The 25,778-nt window shown below is 32.5% G+C and overlaps 1 protein-coding gene across 1 annotated transcript in view; it reads left to right on the forward strand.

Annotated features, from left to right (window-relative positions):
- The window catches only part of CSMD3 (CUB and Sushi multiple domains 3), a 1,253,935-nt gene that overhangs the window by 1,122,125 nt on the left and 106,032 nt on the right, over positions 1 to 25,778 (forward strand). Inside the window, exons 39-45 of the mRNA XM_044245069.1 lie at positions 10,218 to 10,336; positions 11,585 to 11,654; positions 15,809 to 15,925; positions 19,249 to 19,458; positions 23,086 to 23,274; positions 24,029 to 24,206; positions 25,024 to 25,169. Coding sequence (XP_044101004.1) covers positions 10,218 to 10,336; positions 11,585 to 11,654; positions 15,809 to 15,925; positions 19,249 to 19,458; positions 23,086 to 23,274; positions 24,029 to 24,206; positions 25,024 to 25,169 — 1,029 coding nt within the window. The remainder of the gene's footprint in view (positions 1 to 10,217; positions 10,337 to 11,584; positions 11,655 to 15,808; positions 15,926 to 19,248; positions 19,459 to 23,085; positions 23,275 to 24,028; positions 24,207 to 25,023; positions 25,170 to 25,778) is intronic.

The following is a 25,778-nucleotide window of genomic DNA, read 5'->3' on the forward strand; positions in this document are numbered from 1 at the left end:
TTTATTGTGTGTGTGTGTGTATATTTTGAATATTTATAGTCTTGGTGCTCAAATTATGCTCTGTTGGAGGCCATAGTTAGTCCATAAGTGAATTGAATCAGGGCAATTTTTCTAAATTAAAGACACACAAAGCTAGACAGTAATATAAATTTAGAATCTTTTTCTCTCTTTCTTTCCTTTTTTTTTTTCAATTTCATATGTAGTGTTCAGTGATTGATCAGTTGTGTAAAATACCCAGTGTTCATAACCTCACATACCGTCCTTAATGCCCATTATTCCATTGGTTTTTTCTGACACTTTAATGCCTTATATTAATTTTTTAAAAAGATTTTATTTATTTATTTGACAGAGAGAGATCACAAGTAGGCAGAGAGGCAGGCAGAGAGAGAGAAGGAAGCAGGCCCCCTGCTGAGCAGAGAGCCCAATGTGGGACTTGATCCCAGTTCCCTGAGATCATTACCTGACCTGAAGGTAGAGGCTTAACCCATTGAGCAACACAGGTGCCCTTTTAACCTTCTTTTACCTAAGCCCCTGCTGAGCAGAGAGCTCAGTGTGGGACTCGATCCCAGGGCCCTGAGATCATGACCTGAGTAAGGCAGAGGTTTAATACACTTAGCCACCCAAGTGCCCTCTTATATTGATATTATGCTAACAGATTCTAACAAATTACCTGATATAAACAGGTAGCCTATATTAATGGAAAGAGTAAGAAAAAAAAAAAACATTTTGCTTTCTGTTAATAACAAAAGGGATTGAATATTGAAGAGAAAACAGGCAGAATAGAAGAAAATTTTCCCTAGCAATTACGAGAAAAACTAAGACAAGGAGTTTAGAGGATACATTTTTCTCTCTCAGTAAATAAAAATTAAAACAGTTGAGATTCTTATTAGTATTTTGCTATTTTCTGACATGAGTTATCATAAGCTTACATAAAACTACCTCATTTTTTGGTGTTGGGAATGTGTGCCGGTAATCATGTGAATAGATACATCTGCTTTGAGTTAATATATTTTTTTTCTAACATATAATGTGTCAAATTTATCTGTCTTCTAATCCTCAAGAGCACTGGAAAGTGGGAATTCATTTGTAAATTGACAATTTGTATTTTTTTGTTTGTTTGTTTTTGACAAATATGATCCTGGTTGTAACTGTATGGCTTGCATAAATGTATTTTTTGCTAGGAAAAATGTCCCTTGTGCATGAAATGCCATTAAATATATCCATTGTTAGTAAGCTTCCACAAAGAGATCTTATAATTTCTAGTTGCTCTGACATTTGGTTCTGTTAGATCTTTATCATTAACAGTTTTGGGATGACAATTTGATTGTAATATGAATACGTAATTTCCTTCACATTTCCTTAAATTTATTGCCCTACACATTTGTATCTCACTAATGGAAAATTCTAGAGGGACAGTGGAGCATCTATAAATCAGTGAACAGCTTTTGATTTTGAACTTATACAAACGTGCTTGTTTTAAAAGGGCAAACTACATGTAGTAATTGTATTTCCAAATTTAAGGAAGGGCACTCAAAAATCTTAGGACACAGCACTCGGAGGAACGCAAAGGTCCACGTTACCATAATGAATATATTTTTCTATCCTCCTAAACTTGAGAACACTCATGATATATACCACCAATAATTTTGCTATAAATCCTGGGAAAACACAGGTGGTCCAAAATATCTTTCCTTTCTGCTTATTAGTTGAAGGGCTGGTCTGAATACCACAAAGTATAAAAGTTGTCATAAAATAGTAAATGCCTAGACATGTATTCATTTAACTCTAGCTTATAAATAACAAAAGATTCAAGTCAGTACAATAGTTATTTTACTGCTTTCCATCCTTGAGCAATATGCTTAAGAGATAATGCATTAGGTCTTAATGAGTTTATTTTTATAATCCCTAAAAATGGTTTCCTCCTTTGGGCTAATTAAATAATTGATTATTTGAGAAAAATAGTGATTTTAAGATTAATTATATTTTTACTTAAACTAATTTTCTTGTTCTAACTAGTTTATGCACATCATCTCATAAAATGTTAATTGCAGAAACATCTCCTGCTCAAATTAAATTATTAATATTTGTCATTTCTAATTTCAATTGCCATTAACAGAATATATTAAATGCAAATAAGTGTAATTGATTTTGCAAACACATCTCACTCCTTAATCCTATAAGGCCATTATTTTTATTATAGTTTCCTCTTTTCTTTGAATCAAAATATATTTTTTTGATCATTGCATTGAATTTTTACCACTTTGTGGTATTGACTTAGAAATGGTTTCCACCTAAATTCCTGAATTCTGGAAACATTGTAGTTTTGTATTACAAAACTTTCTCTAGCTGTGTCTTGAACTAAGATCAATTGATCCTGGTCTCTTGGTTTTTCTCCCAGTTAAACCAGTAATATTTTAGCTTATATAAGAAGCTTTTTATTTTGGGTCAAAGACTTCAAGGTACTTAAATTCTTGGCACTTTATATTACTTTTTACACATTTTCTTTATATTCCTGGAGTATGTATGTAAATCTATTGATCTTAAACATACAGAAACATACTCTCATGGCAACAGAAAAAAATATCCTTTATCTAGAATGCTAAATGACAACTCACTCCCATGGTTAAAACCACTAAATAATGTTAGTTACTATGTCCCTGCCACTATTTTAACTATTATGTATATCTTGTTTTCTTTAACCATTGCAATATTCCTATGAAGTCAGTATTTCTACATCCCATTTAGCAGATGAGGGAACTGAATCACAGAAATCATTTCAGACATTACCAAAAAGATCAAGAAAGTAGTGGAGCCAAGAGGCAGATAAAGATTGTGTTCTTTTTTTATTTTTTTTTTTTTAAGATTTTTTATTTGTTTTTTATTTGACAGAGAGGCAGGCAGAGAGAGAGAGAGGGAAGCAGGCTCCCTGCTGAGCAGAGAGCCCGATGCGGGACTCGATCCCAGGACCCTGAGATCATGACCTGAGCCGAAGGCAGCGGCTTAACCCACTGAGCCACCCAGGCACCCAAAGATTGTGTTCTTAATAACTTTGAAATTTTCCTTCTATACCCACAGAAAGAAAATACAATTTCCTACATTGATTAAGATTATAAAACAGTTCACAATGTATATTCGTTCTCCCTTTCGGCTTCATTTCTTGATGCCTTTCCCAAGAAAACCACTCCCCCTCTTTTCCATAAACGAAGGAAAACTCACTTAAAAGTTCATTGAACATGCTGCCTTGTCTTCCAGCGTATCACATTCAGCTTACCCCTCATTATTATGAGTTGGTAAAATATATACTTTTTTAGTAAGGTTATGCTTTTTTATTTTTATTACATGGATTATTATCCATTTCCAATGTCTTTTCTTTTTCAAGTTTTTATCTAAATTCCAATTACCTAACATACAGTGTAATAGTAATTTCAGGTATAGAGTTCAGTGATTCATCACTTCCATAGACACCCAGTGCTCATCACAAGTGCCCTCACCTGTTTAACCATTCCCCCTCCCCCCTCCTCTCCAGGAACCTTCAGTTTGTTCTCTACTGTTAAGTCTGCTTTCTGGGGTATCTGGGTGGCTCAGTTGGTTAAACGGCAAACTTGGTTTCTCAGGGTCCTTGAGATCAAGCTCTAAGTCAGGCTCTGCGCTCAGCTCAGTTTGCTTGTCCCTCCTTCCTCTGCTCCTTCCCCTGCTTGTGCTCTCTCTCTCTCTCCCTCATAAAGAACAAATAATTTTTTTTTTTAAAAAAAGAGTCTGTGTCCTAGTTTGCCACTCTTTTCTTTTTAGTAGAGTTATTCTTTATGAAATAATTATTTTCACAAAGGATGTCCTTCACTTACTGTAATTTTTCCACTACCTGTAATCTTTTAAACCAGTCCCCACTCCTGCTTCATTAAGAGTTTCTTTAGAGCAAAGTTGTTAATGTCCCTAACCAATCTTTGCATTTCTGGCTTATAACATGATACAGAATACACAATAGGTATATAGTAATTGCTTAAGATATCAGAGTCTATTTAACATTTTATCATTTAACTTAGCATTAAACTGTAGACTAAAATTTGAGTAGTTTCTATTACTGAATATTCAATTAATTATTACAAGTAATGCTATGTTAAATGTTAATTGAGGTAAGAACAAGTAAAGTAAGTAAAAATTTAAAGATCAAGGTAAATGTGAGCTAAATCTGCACCACAACATGTTCCTAAACCACTGTTGCCCATCAGTGACTGTTAAGTCAGAATTGTTCTTCCGAAAAAACTTACAATTATCCAAGTTACCTGTTACATAATAGGTATTAAAAAAATCTGTATATTGGATTAATTAATTAATTCAAAATATATTATCAGCAAAAAAGTCTGCGTGTTTGCCATTGGAGTTTTTTCTCAAACTAGTAGATGAGCTTATGTTGAATTTACCCTTTGATTGTCACCAACTTCTCTGTTTTTTAAAAAATTATTATCTTATAATAATAAATGTGGAATTCCAAATGACAATTCTAGCGTATTTTAAAAACTCATGGGACACCTGGGTGGCTCAGTAGGTTAAGTATCTTCCTTTGGCTCAGGTCATTATCCCAGGGTCCTGGGATCAAGTCCCATGTCAGGCTCTCTGCTCAGAGGGAAACCTGCCTCTCTCCTTCCTTCTGCCCCTCTGCCCCCACACTTGTACTTTCTCTCTCCATCTCTGTCAGATAAATAAATAAAATCTTAAGAAAAAAAAAAAAGCCCTCTTATGGGAGTACCTGGGTGGCTCATTCTGTTAAGCAGCGGACTCTTGATTTCCTTCAGGTCATAATCTCAAGGTTTTGGGATTGAGCCCTGGATCAGGCTCCCTTGCTCAGCAAGAAGTCTGCTTAATGATTCTCTCTCTCCCTTTGCCCTTCCCCCATGTTCACCTCTCTTTCTCTCTTTCTTCTTAAAAATAAATAATCAATAAATCTTAAAAAACAAAAACAAAAACAAAAAACAAAATTCATATATAACAAAGATAGCAGTAATAGTAATCCTGAGTACCTCAGTGGTGCAGTTGGCTGAGTGGCTGGTGCTTGGTTTTGGCTCAAGTTATGATCTCAGAGTCCAGGGATTGTGCTCTCTGTGCTCAGTGCAAAGTCTGCTTCAGGATTTTCTCTCTCCCTCTGCCCCTCCCTCAGCTTGCTTGCACTCTCTCTCTCTCTAAAATAAATAAATAAATCTTAAAAGAAAGAAATAATTGTTACCTTAAGTCCATTATTTAGAGGAAAATTTAAAATTGAAGACCTGTAAAATATTTTAAAAAATAATATCGTCACTCCTACAGAACACTACCTTTGTGCAAAGACACATGATTCAATTCCTGTTCCTTTCTTACATGTATACAGATGCAATATTTTGGTCATTATTTTCAATAAATTTATAAATAGATTTTTTTTTCTATTTAAATTCAATTAGCCAACCTATAGTACATCATTAGTTTTTGATATATAATGTTCAGTGATTCATTCGTTGCATATAACACCCAAGGCTCATTGCATAACGTGCCTTCCTTATTGCCCATCACTGAATACGTAGATTTTGATGTTAAATTTGTGAAGGAGGTTTTCCTTTTACAAAACAATGTTACAGGGAGTCTTAGCAATAATTAAGCTTTCTTCTTCTCCCTCTCTGCCTCTCTCAAAGCATCAAAGATTCATTAAAATCATTATGGCATACTGGAAAGTAATATACATATATATAATCAGAATGATCCGATATAAATGATCTGATTAAGAACATTTGTACTGCAGATTGATTGCCTTGTGAACAGAACTGGAAAGAACAGTTTTTGGTTATAAATAAATGGTTATAAATAAAAGCTGGAAATGTGAAGAACTGAGGTTTCAGTATTTTCATTCAGGGTGATTGCCTGCACTAATTTGACAACAGTCATAACTCTTTGCAATTTTTGATGTGGATTTGTCCCTGGACTCATTTCTGTTTGTTTTTGGCTACAACAGCAGATTAATTGATCCAATTTCCATTAAAAAAATTCACCCAGAGCATATCTTTGATTGCCAACACCAAAACTGACACTCATAAAACTGAAAATGACTCAATATTTTGATTGCCTTGGTTAATCAGGAGAGCATACATTTCAACATTTTTACAAAATTTCTTTTTTTTTGCTGATTCTTACAAATAACCTATTGATTTTATTACTTATGAAGAAGTGAAAATAATTCTTAAAAAACACCTTACAAAATTTTTGAAGCATAGTTGACATACAAGATTATATGAGTTTCAGATGTATAACATAGGGATTCAACATTTTTGTAATTATGAGTAATCACCACAATAAGCCTGGCTGCCTTAAAACTGCCATTAAGTGGCAGTTTTTTTAATGTATTTATCTATTTTAAATTGTTTTTAGAGATGAGAGAGAGGTAGAGAGAACGTGATGGTGGGAGGGGCAAAGGGAGAGGGAGAATCTTAAGCAGGCTCCACACCCAGCCCAACGCAGGCTCTGTCTCACGACCCCAAGATCATGACCTGATCCAAAGTCAAGAGTTGAATACTTAACTGACTGAGCCGCCTGGGCACCCTAGAGTTTATCTGTTTATATAAAAATGTAAAATATGAACTGCAAGATTTTTAGATATTTCTGTTTTATTTTCCTTAATGTACAAAAAATAATTGGTTGCACAAAAATGACAGAGGCCATCAGTGACTTCTTATCTGACTACCTCGTCACCTTACTTTCTTCCCTGGAATAATCATATTCAACAGATTAGCTGGTCCAACTCAGTGTCATCTTCAACAATAGAAGGGAGTATGTTCTTATACCCCCAAGTTCTCTGCTAGTAATTATTTACCTAGTAGATCAGTGATGTTATTATTTATAAAATTAATTCATGTTCATTATAAAAATTCTGTAAATTCAGAAAAATACAAGGAAAGACATATAAATCACCAATAATCTCATAACCAAGGACTATAACCTATGCTAATATTTGGCATATTTCCTTTTGCCCATTTTTCTCTGTGATAATATGTATACAAAAATCTTTGACTTATAAAATTGCTATTCTGTAGTGTATAGAGTTTATAGAGTTTTATATCACATTTTTATTTTATTTTAAGATTTATTTTGTTTGAGAGAGAGAGGGAGAGAGAGCACATGCATGGTTGGGGAGGGACAGAGGATGAGGGAGAAAGAAACTCCAGACTCTGTGCTGAGCACAGAGCCAGGACACTGGGATCACGACCTGAGCCAAAACCAAGAGTCTGACGTTCAACTAATTGTGCCACCCAGGCACCCCAGGCGTTTTATATCACATTTTTAAAGTTAAAACTTTAAAAATATTTTACTATGTCAGTATATATTATGTGTAAGCCTCACTTAAAAATGAGGCTCTCAATATTTTATAGTCATCACTGTACCATAGTTTTATTTGTTCTCCTCCCAGAAAAAGAAATCATCACTTCTGCATATTAATACTTTTCTGTGTATATGACCCTGAATGGAGTACTTGATAGAAAGAAAAGAAAAATGAATGTGTACAAAATTTGGCCTTCTCAGTAAGAATGACTGCAAGAATGACCTTAGTGGTAAAGAGTAATAAATGTAATATATTTTTTTAAATTTTCCTTTTTTTTTTTTTTTTAAAATAACCAGTTAGCCAGTGGGAGAAACCCATAAAGGAATACTAACTCCCCAAACATCAAGATTGTACCAAAGGAAGGTGAAATCTTATTTATAAGATCTCCCTCTTTTCTCCTCTTCTCTTATTTATAAGACATATATGTTTATATCATAAATCACTCTTTTAGGATACTCATTAATACCTGAAGCAGGCTTTTGAAATCAGATAAATTTATTGTGTAAGACCCATTAGTGGGTATTAGATGGGACTAAAACAAAAATAAGTTTCTATCACTTTTGGATCTCAAAATCTAGCTGGGGAAGTAAGACATTAACCCTTAAAATGTTTAAGTTAGGTAACAATGGTGACTTACCTTGCCTAGGTCCATAAATTAAAGATTACAAAACCCTCGAGAAATATGAGGCATTATGTATGGTTAGAGACTTAGTTAATTGAACCCTAAGTGTTGGAACTCCAATCCATAGACTTTCCTAACATCCTCTAGGGCTGCTTCAAATGCATTTCCAAATGACCAGTTTACTCTTCTTCCCTGTCTTCCTTTCTGACCTAATCATAATTCTATCAAGTTAGTACTTTTATGTCATTTTCTATCCTTAAATATGACCTAATTTGGAATGATTTTTAGCTACTCTGAACATTGTATTATTAGATAGAGAAAGTATCTTCCATTTGCAGAGCTCGACAGTAGTATTTATTAAGAAGTTATCAAAGTAGAGGTTCATGGTCTTTTTCATACTATTCATTTATCCAATCAACCAATGTTAATTGAATGCTTCCTTAAGATGCTGTGCTCTAAGCTGCCCTTAAGGAGTTTCAATTCTCATAGGGGAAATAAATATTGAGCAACTAATTACACAGTTATTTTTTCATTATTTATGTTAAGCACCATGAAGAATGTAAAAAGTGGTGCTAAGAGAGCATTCATCAGAGGGAAATATCAAGGACTAAAGAATGTCTGAAGTATTGTAATTCTTTAGGATTCAGTTTTTAATATATTTTTTCATGAAATGAATATATATGATGATTTTGGAGGGATGACTATTTCCTCCCATAGTTTAAATATGCATTAGATTATCTTCTAATGTGAACCACAAATAATTGAATAAAAAACATTAGATTTTATTGAGGATAAAAAAAATTCTTAAAAATAATATATTTTTCAAAATCTTTTGGCAAAAAAATCAATTTTTTCAGACTTTAAATCATTTTAGGAAAAAAACTTATATTTAGTATGCTTTTATTCTCTTATGTTGAAAAATATATTGTTAATGTAAAAATAATGGAAATGTTTTGAATTATGGAATTATCTCTTCTTCAGAAATAACTGATTTCAAGTGTCACCTAAACATTTCAGGTCTCAATAAACTACATTTTTCTTCTTTGCGATTATAATGTATTTGGAGAACAAATCTTCTTCTTCTTCTTTTTTTTTTTTTCTCTCTGAGAACAAATCTTACCTAAAAATACATTTAAGGGCTCCTGGGTGGCTCAGTGGGTTGGGCCTCTGCCTTGGGTTCTGGTCATGGTCTCAGGGTCCTGGAATTGAGTCCTGCATCACGCTCTCTGCTCAGTGGGGAGCCTGCTCCCCCCACCCCACCTACTTGTGATTTCTCTCTCTGTGTGTCAAATAAATAAATAAAATCTTAAAAAAAATACATTTAAAAACTTTTACATGTGATGGGTGGCTCAGTCAGTTAAGTGGCTGCCTTCTGCTCAGGTCATGATCCCAGCGTCCTGGGATCAAGCCCTGCATCAGGCTCCTTGCTCAGCCAGTAGTCTACTCCTCCCTCTCCCTCTGCCTGCCATTCTGCTTACTTGTGCTCTTTATCTCTCTGTCCAATAAATAAAATAAAATATTTTTTAAAATTACTGTAATGAGTACCTCACACTATGTCTCATAAATTAAAAGCCCATTTTGTATGAAAGAAGTAACCAGGTAATATGGACAGAATAGCAAAAAATTTTTAATATTTTATTAAGCATATTTTACAAATATAATTTTATCTTACTCTCAAAGTAAATTATTGTTTTATTCCTTAAGGGATTTTCTTTTTAGGAATTTTTAATTTTTATTTTATAGTAGAAGACATTTATTTTTTATTTTTTATGATTTTTATTTATTTATTTGACAGACAGAGATCACAAGTAGATAGAGAGGCAGGCAGAGAGAGAGGAAGGGAAGCAGGCTCCCCACTGAGCAGAGAGCCTGATGTGGGGCTCCATCCCAGGACCCTGGGATCATGACCTGATCTGAAGGCAGATGCTTTAACCCACTGAGCCACCCAGGTGCCCCTAATAGAAGACATTTAGACTGTGAGTTAGAAAAGACTTTAAGTGTAATCACAACATTATTTAATGGTTGATGCCATGAAAATTCAAAGAACAGTTCTATGGTACGGTTCCAAAGCACATTGCTTTTAACAACCATAGTTAAATCTTATTCACACTTAAATAGTACTCACAGAACATTCCTAATGTCCCAATGTAAAAATCTAGTTTTAATGACACCACCATTCAATTTTGGTAATTTAATATGCATAATTTAAGCATTCATTATTTAAAAGTTACTTATGCTAATATCTTTACATATTCTCAGCAATTGGTTTGGACTCTTGTCCTGAACCACAAACTCCTAGCAGTGGAATGAAAATTGGAGACAGATATATGGTTGGTGATGTAGTATCCTTTCAGTGTGATCAAGGATATTCTCTACAGGTAAGGCTATTTTTAAATTATAGTTTGGATTTGCATTGCTTTTTCAGAATATTTTAATGGACTGATGATTGATAATCCAAAAGTTTTAAAACAATATTGACTTCAAACTGTATACTGTAGCCTTAAGCCAAAAGTTATTCAATTTGTCCATAAAATATATTCATGAGAGAAATTACTAGAATAGACTAAATATGCTTTGTTTGTAAGTAACCAGAAATTATTTTTGAATCAAAATTAATCTTTACTTCACAATTTTCTCTCTGTTCAAATAGGATGTACCAACTCTACTCTTGGATCTTTAGGATTTGAAAATAAAAACAAAGTGCTAATTAGAATATTAAATGAAATTACCATGAAAATGAATTTTTGAAGTTAGTGAAAATCAACCAGAAATATATGTTAGAGGGTCTCAAATTTATGGTTCCATAAAAATCTCCCTAAAGAATTGACCTATTGGGCACCTGGGTGGCTCAGTTGGTTGAGCAACTGCCTTTGGCTCAGGTCATCAGGGCTCCCAGCTCCTTGGGGAGTCTGCATCTCCCTCTGACCTTCTCCTCTCTCATGCTCTCTCTCACTCATTCTCCCTCAAATAAATAAATAAATAAATAAAATCTTAAAAAAAAAAAAAAAAGAATTGACCTATTAAGTAACTGAGAAAAAAACAAAAAAAGAGGCAGCAACTATTTCATATGTTTAATAAATAGATTCTTTAGAGAAAGCAAAATTAAAAATTGATGATTTATAGTTTTTAACATTTCATTATAAATTATTAGTCTCAGAAGTATAATCTGATATTTCTGGACTTTATATTTCGGTTTAAAATTTAATATATCTTAATTGACTCATTTTAATATTTTATGAAGTATTTTTAAATTATGCTTTACCGTATTTTACCTTGAATATTATTGAAATTTATTATAAATATTTATATATATGGTCATTTCACTCACATAATCATTGAAATATCCCAGTAGAATATGTTTCAGTGGAAAAATGTTAAGTTTAAAAAACATAATTCTGATGTGATTAGGAGTCTTAGTTTTTCTACCAGGACCATGCCACTTTTTACATTATATCACAAGGTATATAATTAACTTTATTATTTCAAGTTATACAGAGAATTCTAGCAAAAGTTTAAAAAATATGAAAAATGATAATATATATTTTATTTTTATAATGACCATTCACTGTGTTATGTTTAATTTAGTCTTTTTAAAATGTGTACTGAACTGCATCTTTTTAATGTAGGGTCATTCTCACATTACATGTATGCCTGGACCTGTAAGAAGATGGAATTATCCAATCCCAATTTGTTTGGGTAAGTTGAAGAACTGTAAATCACTGATAAGCTTTGTCAAATTTTAAAGATATACTCTATGTTTAATGTTGCTGAAATATATAGTTTGCCTTTTGTCAGGTTTTATGGAAATGATATTTTTAAAAATATTTTATTTATTTATTTGACAGAGATCACAAGTAGGCAGAAAGTCAGGCAGAGAGAGAGGAGGAAGCAGGCTCCTCATGGAGCAGAGAGCCTGATGTGGGGCTCCATCCCAGGACCCTGGGATCATGACCTGAGCTGAAGGCAGAGGCTTTAACCCACTGTGCCACCTAGGCGCCACTGGAAATGATATTTTGAGATAAATATTTCACATCTTTTTTTTAATTTTAAATTTTCACAAATTTTTTTTTTAACCTCAAACTTCAATATCAATGGATACTTTAGAAATTGAGAAAAGGTACTATGTTTTTCAATCTTTGGAAACTTTTCTCTGTATTATATGATAGAAATATCCATAGATCAGGAAAATAAGTAAGTATCCCATTGCTTCCTATTGACCCAAAATAGATAAGGAATCTAGAGTCTACCAAAGAGAGCTTGACATCACATGAAATGTCTTCACTGGTTACAGGCAGTTGAGATATGGAATATATAAAAATAACACTTGGATCTTACAAAGTGTGGGATCCAGTTTTTGCCTTAACTTCATCCTGCATCCAGTTATTTCTAGCCACTTTTTCATTTTCTTTTTCTCTTCCTCATTTCTGATATCAGTGTGCAACTGTAATATCCTGGGATCTATAGAGTATGAAAAAGAAATGTGATATATAATCCCTATTTTTAAAACATTCATTTACCATTTAGAGTGATAGAAATAAAAGACATGAATTAAGAAAGAAACTCAGTGTCAAGTTATACAATTGGCTGCATCATAGATTTTCAGAAAGATAAGATGGTATTAACCCAAGTCATTGGGAAATAGCCCATAAAAATTTATAGTTTTAGATGGTAATGTAATTAAGATCAATAGATGAGGAAGATAGCCTTTTCTGAGTAGGAAAAAAGTAAAAACCAAGAGTTGGTGTGATTTATATGACTTAATATTAGTTTGCTTGAGCTGCTAGAAGAATACAATAGGCGAGTGGGTTAGACAACAGAAATTTATTTCCTTACAACTTTAGAAGCTAGAAATCCAAGATCAAGATGCTGGAAGGGTTGTTTTCTTGTGCAGTCTCTCTCCTTGGCTTATAGATGGACATCATCTCCCTGCATCTTCATATGGTCTTTTCCCTGTGTGCAAATGCCTCTGGTGTCTTTTCTTATGAGGACCATAGGTACTGTTAGATTAGGGCTCCACCCTTATAATTTCCCATAACCTCAGTTACCTCCTTAGAGGCCCTAATTCCAAGTACAACCAGATTGTGAGTTAGGGCTTTAATGTATGAATATAGTGGGAAGGTGGTTCAATCTGTATTGCCTGCATGCGTCCTATTCTCGAGTCCATTAGAAAATAATGTTTAGGAGTAAGGATGTTTTTAAGTGGCAAAAGATATTGAAAGCATTCAGAATTTAGATTGGATGATATTTTTTAGATATGGCCAAAGTTTACAATATATAGTTAAGTATGAAAGGCTTAAAATGACTCACAGTATGAGCCTATTTTCATTACATGCATCCCTGTATAAATACACACATATATATTTTTCTGCAGAAAAAGAAATACAGAAATTAATAGGTTATCTATGGGTAGTAAAATTAGAGGACATTTTCATTTTTCAGTCACTTTTCTGCATTTTATAGATTTTTTCCAATAAACTTGTACTGTATTTGATAGACAAAGTACTTGAAGTGATATCATGGCCATATTATAAGGAGAAACTGAAGCATAAGGCTGATTCAGAGAATGTCTTAAAGCTCTAGTTATCAGGTAAAAAGGTTGTACAGCCTTGTGGACTGGAAAATAAACAATCTCCCAGATATTCTGACGGATGGAAAGAAAAGTCACTTGAGATTTTTAGGTAATAGAGACAAATCAGAAAGAACAATCAAAGATGATCTTATCTTAGAGGACTATGGTTGTGTTTACCTTGGAGGCTATAGTTGTGTCCTTAATAAGAGTGTAATGGGGCAAAATAGAGTCTATTACAGAGTCACTGGTAGAACACATAAAATTGTCATTAAAGACCCAGGAGTGTGTGAAATCACAGAGACATAGGGAAAACAAGCATGAATGCAGAGCTGAAGGCAGATAGATGCATTTTGGGGTTTCTTTTTTATGTGTTTCATGACTTGTCATTCTTTCTTTCTCCTTCATGATCTCTTCTTCATTTTATTTCCTTCTTTCTCCTCTGATTTTGGGATTTAAACTCTAGAAAGGTGAGCAATGCTGAATACAGGATTTTCAGGTCATATCTGAAGAGAAAGAAAGTAGCAGAATTGGAAGAACAATGAGCGGGTGAAAGATGAGATTTTGAAGGCAAGAGGGAAGATAGTCCTGTGCTCTTTTACCCCAAGTTCTGGATAAAGCGAAACAAACCTACAATGCAGTCTTGTCAGAAATTTTAAAATATTTTTGAATGGCCAAAATATTTTTTCTATCCGTCATTAATTATAAGACTCTGTAATGAATATATATGAACAATCAAATTTTAGAAAAAGGAATTTTTGAATCTTAATTGTACCTGTATGTTGACAATTACTCTGGTTTGAGGATAGATGAGCTGAGATTTCAGAAGGATGAAAAAATGCACAGGTGTATCTTTAGATCTCAATGGAGAGAAAGGTTTATATGACTATTGCTTTATTATATTTATATATATATATATATACACACACACATATATAGATAAAGATACACATACAATGGTAAGATGATATAATTTATTCAGTTCACATAGTTAAAATAGCTATCAAACAGATTACTGATATACAGAACATTGATGACATATTTACTGAATTTGCTTTTATGATATACAATATGAGGTTTGAGTATCTATCTTTTATTATTCTTCACAACAAATAAATGTATGTAACTGCAGGTATGTGTTATATACAGGTAATTTTCAAACTTAATGCACAACCATGACATTTTATTCTTTTTTTGTTTTTTACAAATTTTTTTTTAAAGATTTCATTTATTTATTTGACAGAGCGATCACAAGTAGGCAGAGAGGCAGGCAGAGAGAGAGGAGGAAACGGGCTCCATGCCAAGCAGAGAGCCCAATGCGGGACTCGATCCCAGGACTCTGGGATCATGACCTGAGCCGAAGGTGGAGGCCTTAACACACTGAACCACCCAGGCGCCCCTATGACAATTTATTCTTAATCCCACAATTAACAAATGTATATTTTAGTCCTTATATGATGAAATAATAAAAATGTACTTTTAGAGGAAAGAATTAGTTTCTCAAATGCAATGACTCTTTTAATACATGTTAAATAGTTACATGTAATCATGAACTTGGCTAATTATCTATTCTTATAATTTTGCTAATTTATTAATAGCAAATCAATATAGTAGAGATTCCAGAACAAGCACATTTAAAAATTATGCCGAATTTCTCAGACTGGCGTCCATCTTGTTTTTTCTTTCTCTATGCTTGGTCTAAATTTTTTTAGGATAAAGTACAGCCATATCCCATGTGTGTTATGTGGATCCATGACATATTACTGATAGAAACCAGTCTCTTTCTTAAAACTCTTTAACCTTCTCACACAAAAAAAGGAGGGAAGGCTGGGAAGCAGGGTTCCCTTATGAATACAGTATTTAGAGCAGATATTATTGGCTTGATTTTTTTTTTTTTCTAAATTGTGTCATCTTTGGAGCGAATGAAAACATTCCTGGAGGTACTTACAGATAAGAAATAAACTGCCTGCTATGGAAAAGGACATATGCTCCTTGTTTGATTGTATTCACTGCACATAAGCTACTTCTTGCTGGGCAATAATTGATTTAGCTTGCATTTATTGCTGAGGAAGGAAGTATATTGTCTTTTTAAGCTATTTTAGAAAATGCATTGTCAATTGATTATATTTGATTACTAGTGTATGGTATGAATGAGAGTTGACAATATTAAAATTTATGTCAAACAGTTTTAACTCAGACTTAAGACTTGAAATGATTTCAATTTGTTTTTAATACAGTAGCGTATTCCATTACTCTGGCTTACATGGGATCTCTCCTTTTGTAGCTCAGTGTGGTGGTTCAATGTCAGATTTCAGCGGTGTGATCCTCAGCCCCGGGTTTCCTGGAAACTACCCTAGCAGCTTAGATTGCACATGGACAATAAAGCTGCCCATAGGTTTCGGTATGTAGAGTAAAAACATGTGAGAAAGATTTCTGTATCATGAATGCATCCTTATAAGGAAATAGCAAGGTCTAGTAAAAACTCACAAATTATAGTTTACTTTGGGATTGCCTCTAGTTATATAAATTGAGTGAAATTTGAATTGCCTGAGCCAAATTTGGTTGCTGAAATCAAATACCTTTCACTTGAAATACTAGGATAATTAAAGAGATATGGGCCTTTTCTATCTTCATAGTTAGATGGCAGGTAGACAGGTAGCTTTCTGATATTTTTCAGTTGATTTGTATGGATTTATTCTGATTTCGATGTATGTGGCAATAGTAAATTCAATGTGATTTTTGTGTATATTCCTTTTTATAATTCTCTTCTTGTTATTATAACCAAGTGGTGTGTGTGTGTGTGTATAAAATAGTTTCTAGTAATTTATCAAATTTATCTAATATCCATTCCAAATAAATAAGATTTTACATTTAAAAGTAGTACAAATTTCTAATCATGGGTTTAAATACCTATGTAGATGTAATCCTTTGTAATTTTAATAATACAATTATCAGTTTTGGGGTATATTGCATTATATATATAACATTTCATGAATTCTTTCTCACTCTTCTATCACTAATATATTCTCTTGCAGCTTCATATCCTTTGGGTTTGTATATGCATAACTAGAAGTGCTAGATGGAAGAAAGTCTTATTTATTAAATCACTGAAGATGAGGATGAAGAGATTCCCTGAACCACACACAAACCTGGTGGATTTAGAGCAATTAAGAAATTATGTACTATCTCACTTATTGAGGACTGAATTCAGCACCTTATTACCCAAAGCCATCTATGAATTAAGCTTATATTTAAATAAATATGAATTAAAATTCATATTTAAATATTTTACATAATTAAATATTTTACATAAATTCACAGAAAACTAGTTTTGACATTTCCTTCTGAGTGCATGTTATACTCCAAGTACTATGCTAAATGGGAATAAAATGCATAGTGAAACAGATTTTGTATATTTCCCCAGATAAGTTATAGTCATGATGAGGCAACAGGTTGTCAAATATGCTATTCAATAAACTAGAATAGATTACAGGACTGTAATTAGTACAGACATCCAAAAAATGGATGCCTTATCCCGGAAATGCAGAAAAGTCTTGCTAGAGGAAGTAATTCCTAAATTGTGATTTTGTAGATAAATAAGAGTCAGCCCAACAAAGAGGGTCCAACTGTGGGGAACTGAAAAGAAATTATTGGTAAACAGAGTGACACATGGAAAGATGCAGATGAAAACTGAAGAAATTCAACCAACCTGAATGTAGTTTGGCTGGAGGTTTTGGGAAAACAGGAAGCCACAGAAAGATGTTGGAGGACTTTCTAATGAGGATTATCCTGGTTACTACATAATTGTGCTTACTTTGAAGTTATAGTCAAATTCTATGTCCATTCACTGAATAACAATACTGATATAAATGAGTAAGAGATTTGAACTTGTGTGGTTATTCTTATGTGTCTTTTACCAGCCACTTAAGAGGGCTCATCCCATGTTGCTTATGGAGCTAACTGAATTATTTTATTTTATATTTTTAAAGGTTTTATTTACTTATTTGTCAGAGAGAGACAGAGCACAAGCAAAGGGGAGGCAGGTAGAGGGAGAAGAAGCAGGATCCCTGCTGAGCAAAGGGCCAGACACAGGACTCAATCATAGGACCCTGGAATCAAGCCTGAGCAAAAGGCAGAAGCTTAATTGAGCCACCAGGCATCCCCAATTGAATTATTTTACAATAAATTATTAAACATATTTTCAATAGAGTCATCATATCATTTTCAACTTACCGCTCGTTAATACTTCCTTGATTTTAGAAAAACTGAGTTCATTAAAATTAGAAATAATACACATCTCTATTTTTAAAAATGAAAACATAAGAGACAGTTTCTGATTTGATTACATTTAAGTAATACCATTGTTCTCTGAGTTTTGGTTGAATCAAAAATTAGTTCTACTGTATTTCAAAAAAATAATTTGTAATTTTTGAAAAGAATATTGAATACATATCAAAAATTAAAGAAGTATTCTCTTGTGTCTGTAAGACATTTATTGACAAGATAATTTGTGAAAAGGAGGCTTGGGAAATTTTTGGGAAGAAATATGCAATTCTTGGAGCCTCCCATATTAGGATAGCTTGTTCAAATTTCTAAGAAATTTGTATAATTTTACAGAAACAAACCTGATTAATATTTTAAATCATTTTCCCAATGTTTCCCAAATGTATTTGCTCATGGAAATCTTTTCGCATGTAACAAAAAGTTTTTATAGAACTCTTTTTCCAGTAACAAAATGTGACTTTAGTTGAGAACTCCATTGTAGTTATCAAAAGCAAAGTCCAAGAGCCAAGAGTGCCTGAGTTTGAATTTCAGGTCTTTTAGGTCATTGTATAATCTAGTGTATTACTTAGCTTCTCTGTGCCTCGGTTTCTTTATTTTCATGAGTAACTGTGAACATTAAATAAATAACGTGTATAAACACTTAAAGTGTCTAGCAAATAATAAATGCCAGATTTTATTATTAATAATTTGGAGAATGTTAGGTGGAAAAAATCCCCTGTAAGTCACTAAAATTGAATATTAATTAGGTAAGCATACCTCAACGAGACTCTCATTTTATATTTCCCATTCTAGAAACATTTCACTATCTCATATTGTAGTTATGTTTATATAAATTTTGAGACTATATTGCAATATTATAGCATGTAACAATGATCACTAGATTTTACTGGAACAATTATATAAAAATTAGCATTATCTTCTTATAAACTAGTAAAAGAACACATTTATAAATTACATGCCTCTAATGCTATATTGGGGAAGGTAATGTATGCCCCATAGATGAATGGCTAATTTCTAATGGAATTGTGGAATCGTATTATGTTAGTAAATGAAAACTTTGCAATCATATTTTGGCCTCAAATTGGACAAATACACCACATGGCTTTTTTACCTCTAAAAATTGTTTAATCCAGTTTTAAATGGTATCAAAGAGCAAGAAAGCCACCTTTTTGGTTAGTTTTATTATGGTGACATTATAGCAAAATGAAAGAGATTCCCCTATGAAAACTAGTGGGCATTTGAGAGCAGTATTCTATTACTTTGAACCATGACAAAGCTAGTTTCCTGGCAAAGGGCAAACCCATGGCCCAGACCTTGAGAATATGCCTCGTGACCTACATGGAAACATATATATCTACATTAATGCGAGTGTGTGTATAAATGCGTGCATATTCAATTGGATAAATCAATAAAGTAGTATTGTTTGCTTTTCTTCTTTAGGTGTACATCTCCAGTTTGTCAATTTTTCTACAGAAACCATACATGATTATTTGGAAGTAAGAAGTGGATCCTCAGAAACTAGTACTGTTATTGGCCGGCTTAGTGGTCCTCAAATACCATCTTCCCTGTTTAGTACGACTCATGAAACCAGTTTGTATTTTCACAGTGATTATTCACAAAACAAACAAGGGTTCCACATTGTATACCAAGGTGAGAGGTTTAACAAAAAGTGGAAGCTCATTTCGCTCCAATTCAGCTATTAGCAATTTAACTAACTCTAAGTATTTTCTATAATGTGTTTTAGAAAGCCTAAACCAAGGCAAGGCTAAATTAGGAAAAATTATTATTATTTTTTAATAATGCAATTTTCAGGCAACTGTATTGGGAAAATGATATCTTTCTGAGGCCTTGGAAAATTCTAACCATGAAAAAAACGATTGAATTAGTATTAATACACAATTAAACTAAGCAAGCCAAAGCAAGGCAAACTGGATATCAAAGATTTATCTTTGTTTTTCTATTAAAATAAGTGTATTGAAAATATCTTGCAGTACTCATATATTCTGTGTAAAATTTTCTTTTGCTTTATAATGATAGAATAATATGACATTCTTTCATTCCATTCTATTTCCATAAGAATATAAAATAAATACTTTGACAAGACTTTTATCTCTTTTTTTAAAAAAATTTTTTAAAGATTTTTAAAATTTATTTATTTGACAGACAGAGATCACAAGTGGGCAGAGAGGCAGGCAGAGAGAGAGGAAGGGAAGCAGGCTCCCTGCCAAGCAGAGAGCCCAATGCAGGGTTTGATCCCAGGACCCCAGGATCATGACCCGAGCTGAAGGCAGAGACTTTAACCCACTGAGCCTCCCGGACATCCCGATTTTTATCTCTTTTGAATAGACTCTGACTCTCCAGATTCAATCTCAAGTAGATTAGAGCTCCACTCCATTTCTTCATTTGCATAATATAGTTAGTAATAGTACCTCCCAGATTATTTTTAACTTTATATGATGAAATTAATGTAAAATATATGACATGAAGTATATTATTATTAGATATTCAGAGCATTTTAGGTATTTTTATGATTATATTATTTCAGATTTTAAAAGTCTAGGACTTTTAAACTTTTAAGACTAAAATTAAACATTTAAAGTTATGATGATATTTTATGCAATGTAGTTCCAATGACTGCAACTTTTAATCAAATAACATTTAATTGCATCTCTGCCATAATTACTAAAAGATTTTATGAGTATGTGATACTTTTGAATGTGAGCTACACAAGAACAGGCATCTTTGTCTTATTTGTCAATATATTTCAAGGGCTACAAAGTAAGAACACAATAAATATTTGCTGAATATAAGCATATACCCAGAAGGAAATTTAAGAGTAGTTTAAATAGATGTCATAAATTCCAACTACATGGGTCTAAAATAATTATAATTTGCATTATGCTTGAATACATTACTTAAGAACACAATATCACACATCATCATTTACATAAAATAGAAGTAATTTCTGCCACCTCTCAGCATGGAATCAACCATGTTCCCAAGGAATTTAATTATTTCAAAAACAATTGGGCAATGGATTAAGTTTCTTATTTGCTGCCAGAAGACTTGGAGCTAATATTTGTAGTCTTTCTCTAGCAGGTGTTCATGGCCTATGCCAAGCACCTTGTTATTTACTTTAAACCAGGCTTCATCTTTTTATCCTTCCCTCTTTTTCCTTCTGCCTCTCAAAATAATGCTCTTCTTTGAATGATGTGTAATTAGAATTTGAATTTTACTAACTGCATTTTCAGTCAATGTTCCCTAAAAAAAGATTCATTATTTATATAACAAAAACATAAAAGATACAGGATTTTTATTGTTATTGATATATTAATACTGTTGACATTATAGACATGTGTTACATCATTATAGCTCACTAGATATTATTTGTGAATTATATTTCATTTTAAAACTATCTGTGCTTTTATACACTTATATTATTGAACTAATGGCATTTTTGAGAAATAATTTATACAGATTCAAAGAATCATCGTTACTTTTGGATGTTTTTGTGATCAGATTTTAAGAGCTTTCTGAATTTTGGAAAAATGTATATTATACAATCAAGTGTAACCTTAAACTGGAAAACTTCCTTCCAAAATTAATGTTATTACTGGCAGTCAGTTAAGTTCTGTATTGTATATGATATGGGGTGAGGACTTTTTCCTGAATATTTAAAATCTATTTCCTCTATTTCCTTATTAAACTAAAATACATAGGAGGGTAAAATGTTACAGAGTTTATTGCAGGATCATACATTTGTCTGAGTCTATCCTATTCAAAATTATCTAATTAACTAAACTTATTGTGGTTGTCATTTCACATTATATAGAAGTTAAATCATCATGTTATAGACTTTAAACTCATGCAGCACTGTATGTTGATTGCATCTCAATAAAACTGGATAAAATCTTTTAAGTGTGAATAAAACTTTGAAAGGGTTTGTTTAATAGAATGATATACTCTAACTCCTAAAAATCAAATGATACACATTTGTCTTAAATTGGAATGATGCCTTTGGTTTTGATTTTTTTGTATATGTGGAATATTAATTCAAATAAAAAAGATAGACTAAGGAAAAAAGCACTTAGTATCTTAAGGAAATTGTTAATTCTGAAATTTCTAGCTTAAAAATTTGAGTTATATATATATATTTTTAAAAGGTTTAATTTATTTATTTGACAGAGATGACAAGTAGGCAGAGAAGCAGGGGGAAGCAGGCTCCCTGCTGAGCAGAGAGGCCGATGCGGGGCTTCATCCCAGGACCCTGGGATCATGACCTGAGCCTAACTAAGACAGAGGCTTTAACCCACTGAGCCACCCAGGCGCCCCTTGTGTTACATTTTAATAAACAATTTAAGGTTACTGATTCAACTGCAAATGCAATCTTTTGATTTGGGAAATTTAGAACTTAGTGGTTAATGGAAAATAGACTCTGATTGTTGGTAATTTAAATATTATTAATAATAATACAATTTTACTATTCTTGAAAACAAAGTCCCAAATATTAATCATATTGACATGAGCATATGAATATTTATACTGTTTATAACTTCAAAATTTATTTGGCAATATTCATTAAGTACCTACTATTTGAATGGACAAGGCCTTTAGTTCACAGTGATAAACAAAACAGGAGCTTTGATTTCACACAGAACAAGAGGGATATGAACAAATAAACACATAGTTATACTACTATGCTAAAAATATCATGATAACTGAAGTACAAAATTTGTATTAGAAGGAAACTTATTTCCTAATACTTCATATTTATTAAATAATTTATTTGGAGAAACCCAACAGAGGGATACTATAGTTTTTTGTTTTTGTTTTTGGTGGTTTCTTTTTGAGGAAAAAATAGTAAAAAACAAATTTAAAAAGACTCAGAATTAGGCTTATGCATACGCTTATTTTATTCTGCATACAGGCAATAAAACCAGGAATCAACTGCATTCTACGTAAAGGAATCAAAATGTGTCAGATTAAAATTGTGGCTTTGAGAGTAGTTTACATTTTCATCAAAACTTATAATTTAGATAGATTGCAGAAGAAACTTGATGCATTTCTATGAATTGTACTAACATTTTAAATATGAAAATTATAGACAAGAAGAAATTTATATCACACTGCCACTGACATCACTTATTATAAACCTGAATTACTATTTATAGCCAAAGACAAGCAGCACTGCATCTATTTTGCAAGTTGCAAATAGTACCCATCTGTGGTCTTTCTGATATTCAGAAAGGAAATACGTCTTTCTCTTTCCCTTTCCAGCCTATCAGTTGCAAAGCTGTCCTGATCCACGCCCATTTCGAAATGGTTTTGTAATTGGCAATGATTTTACTGTGGGTCAAACCATTTCATTTGAATGTTTCCCTGGATACACACTAATTGGAAATTCAGCTCTCACTTGCCTTCACGGAGTGAGTCGTAATTGGAATCATCCACTTCCAAGGTGTGAAGGTATGCTTCTAATTTGAAGCTATGTTATAGTTGATATCATCTGTGTTTAATAATTCTGGTCTTGGCACTCTTTTTTGTCATCTTCTTCAAATAGCGTGCTAAATATACAGTCTTCTTTTCAGTTGAGAATTATAGTTAGTACCCATATCAAAATCCTTAATGTTCCAAAATGAATAATTGATTTTATCATTATTGGCAGGATTTCCAACCTTCTCCATTGGAAGTAAGACTACAGTCCATTAACACTTTAGAGCTTCTCCTGTGTGAGTGTGTGTGTGTGTGTGTGTGTGTGTGTGTGTCTGGGTGGGTCAGGGAATTGTGTTTAATAATCATTCTTATGTAAGCCACTAATGCAGGTATTGCTACTGAATTTGGACTCATTTTCTCTAAAAATCCTTTTAAATTAAAAGAACTTAAATCTTTTATATGGCTTTATATGTATACATGATATAAGGTAGAAGTTGAACAGTGTATGTATTGATAAAGTATTTGAGAAGAAGGAAGAAAATCTAAATATTTACTAATCTATGAATAAATAAAAATAACTATGTAACATACCACATATTGAAAAATAAATAAAAGCAGACTACATATTGTTCATGGTTGCCAACCTAATTTTATATACCTTAACTGAGGTAAGAACATAATATAAATGTATTTAATGCTGCTATGTGTTATGAAATGTTTGCTCTTTTTCTCTATGATCAGCTCATTGTCATTTTATTTTAATAGTCTTTTTGTATTATTTCTGTAGCTCTTTGTGGAGGAAATATAACTGCAATGAATGGCACCATTTATTCTCCTGGCTATCCTGATGAATATCCTAACTTTCAAGACTGTTTTTGGCTTGTGAGAGTACCCCCTGGGAATGGAATCTACATCAATTTTACTGTCCTTCAAACAGAACCAATCTATGATTTCATTACTGTATGGTAAGCCAGGACCATTGTTATTGATTGATTCAACTATATATAACAATGAAACTAGGTAGGAATGAAAATCTATCACAGTCCTTTACAAATTGTCATCCCATCTGATATTTGAATTGGTGTGAGTAACTGAGGGTGACAGTATGTATTTTGTAGAATGAGACAAACAAGAGAAACAGGTTTTGACTCATTTGCCCATGAAGCAGCTACACAGAACAAAAGGTTTTGTGGGTTAAAAAAGATGTTAAATTTATTATTAAATTAATGTGCAAAGTTCTCTATTTAGAAAACCAGTGATATTTAAGGACCTAAGTTCAAATCGTAATAATTTAATATGATTGAATTTCTGTCATTATAATTTGTTATAAAATATATTTGCATTATAATTATCCTGTTAATGAAACATCTTTACTTAAAAACGTATTATAAAGAAAATCTCTGAATTAATTATTGACAGCTGGTTACCTGAACTACTGGATGAGTTCCAAGAGTCCTTCAAAATTTAACAGTCTCTGATTTTCAAGATTGTTTTGAAGAAACTAAAAGGAGGGCAAATTCAAGCATTTGGGACCTTATGGGTTGTGTTTGAAACACCAGGGGCAATGGAACTGATTATAACAAATATGCGTGCCTTTCGTTACCCCCCCAAAAAAACATATTGTTCCAGTATGATTTGGCCCTAATCATTGGTTATTTCATCTATTGCCTCTTTGCCATTTCATATGTAATACTTTCTTTAAACCTTGTGCAAAACTCTCTTAAAAAAAAAACCAATCTCAGTATCTCTTTCTCCCCTCCCTGCTCTGTCTCTCTCTAATAGGGATGGACCAGACCAAAACTCACCTCAGATTGGACAGTTCAGTGGCAATACAGCTTTGGAATCAGTCTATAGCACTTCAAATCAGATTCTAATCAAATTTCACAGTGATTTCACAACAAGTGGCTTTTTTGTGCTCAGTTACCACGGTTGGTATTATCTAAGAGTTTCTATTTTATTTGGCACTATTTCAATTTAAAATTGTCCTGGAAAAATTGAGTGTAATATATATATTTTACCAATGATTGAAGAGGTATTAAAATTTGACACTTTTAAAAAATCATTTCGAACACATTTACTTGCAAAGAATGACCTCTTTTAAGCGTTTAGGGACATTAAAATGTGAGCAAATGGAAATAGGAAATAAATCAGTCAGTAATTACTCAGTAGAAAATAATCATTTTTGTGCAGAAACCAATAAAAGAGAACCAGCTGTTCATATTTTATTGCATGTAATTTTGAGACATCAATAGATTTTTCATACAAAATGTTTAATCTATTCAACCTGCTGTGAGTCTTTCTAAAAATAGCATTCGATATCTTTATGCTTTAGATCATATTACTCATTCATTTATACTCTTATTTCAAAACTTATCTATTCTAGAATTTTACACTTTTAAGTGACTATTCCAGATCACTAAGTTCATAGCTTTTACTCCCGTGAAATAATTTACGAGGAGTTTCAATTTTAATTCTTTTTATAGAATTATTCTGGGTCCTCTCTTCATAACATTAACCTTTTCAAAGAACACCCAGAT

Source organism: Neovison vison, chromosome 4 (genome assembly GCF_020171115.1).
Source record: "Neovison vison isolate M4711 chromosome 4, ASM_NN_V1, whole genome shotgun sequence".
Taxonomy (NCBI): Eukaryota; Metazoa; Chordata; class Mammalia; order Carnivora; family Mustelidae; genus Neogale; species Neogale vison.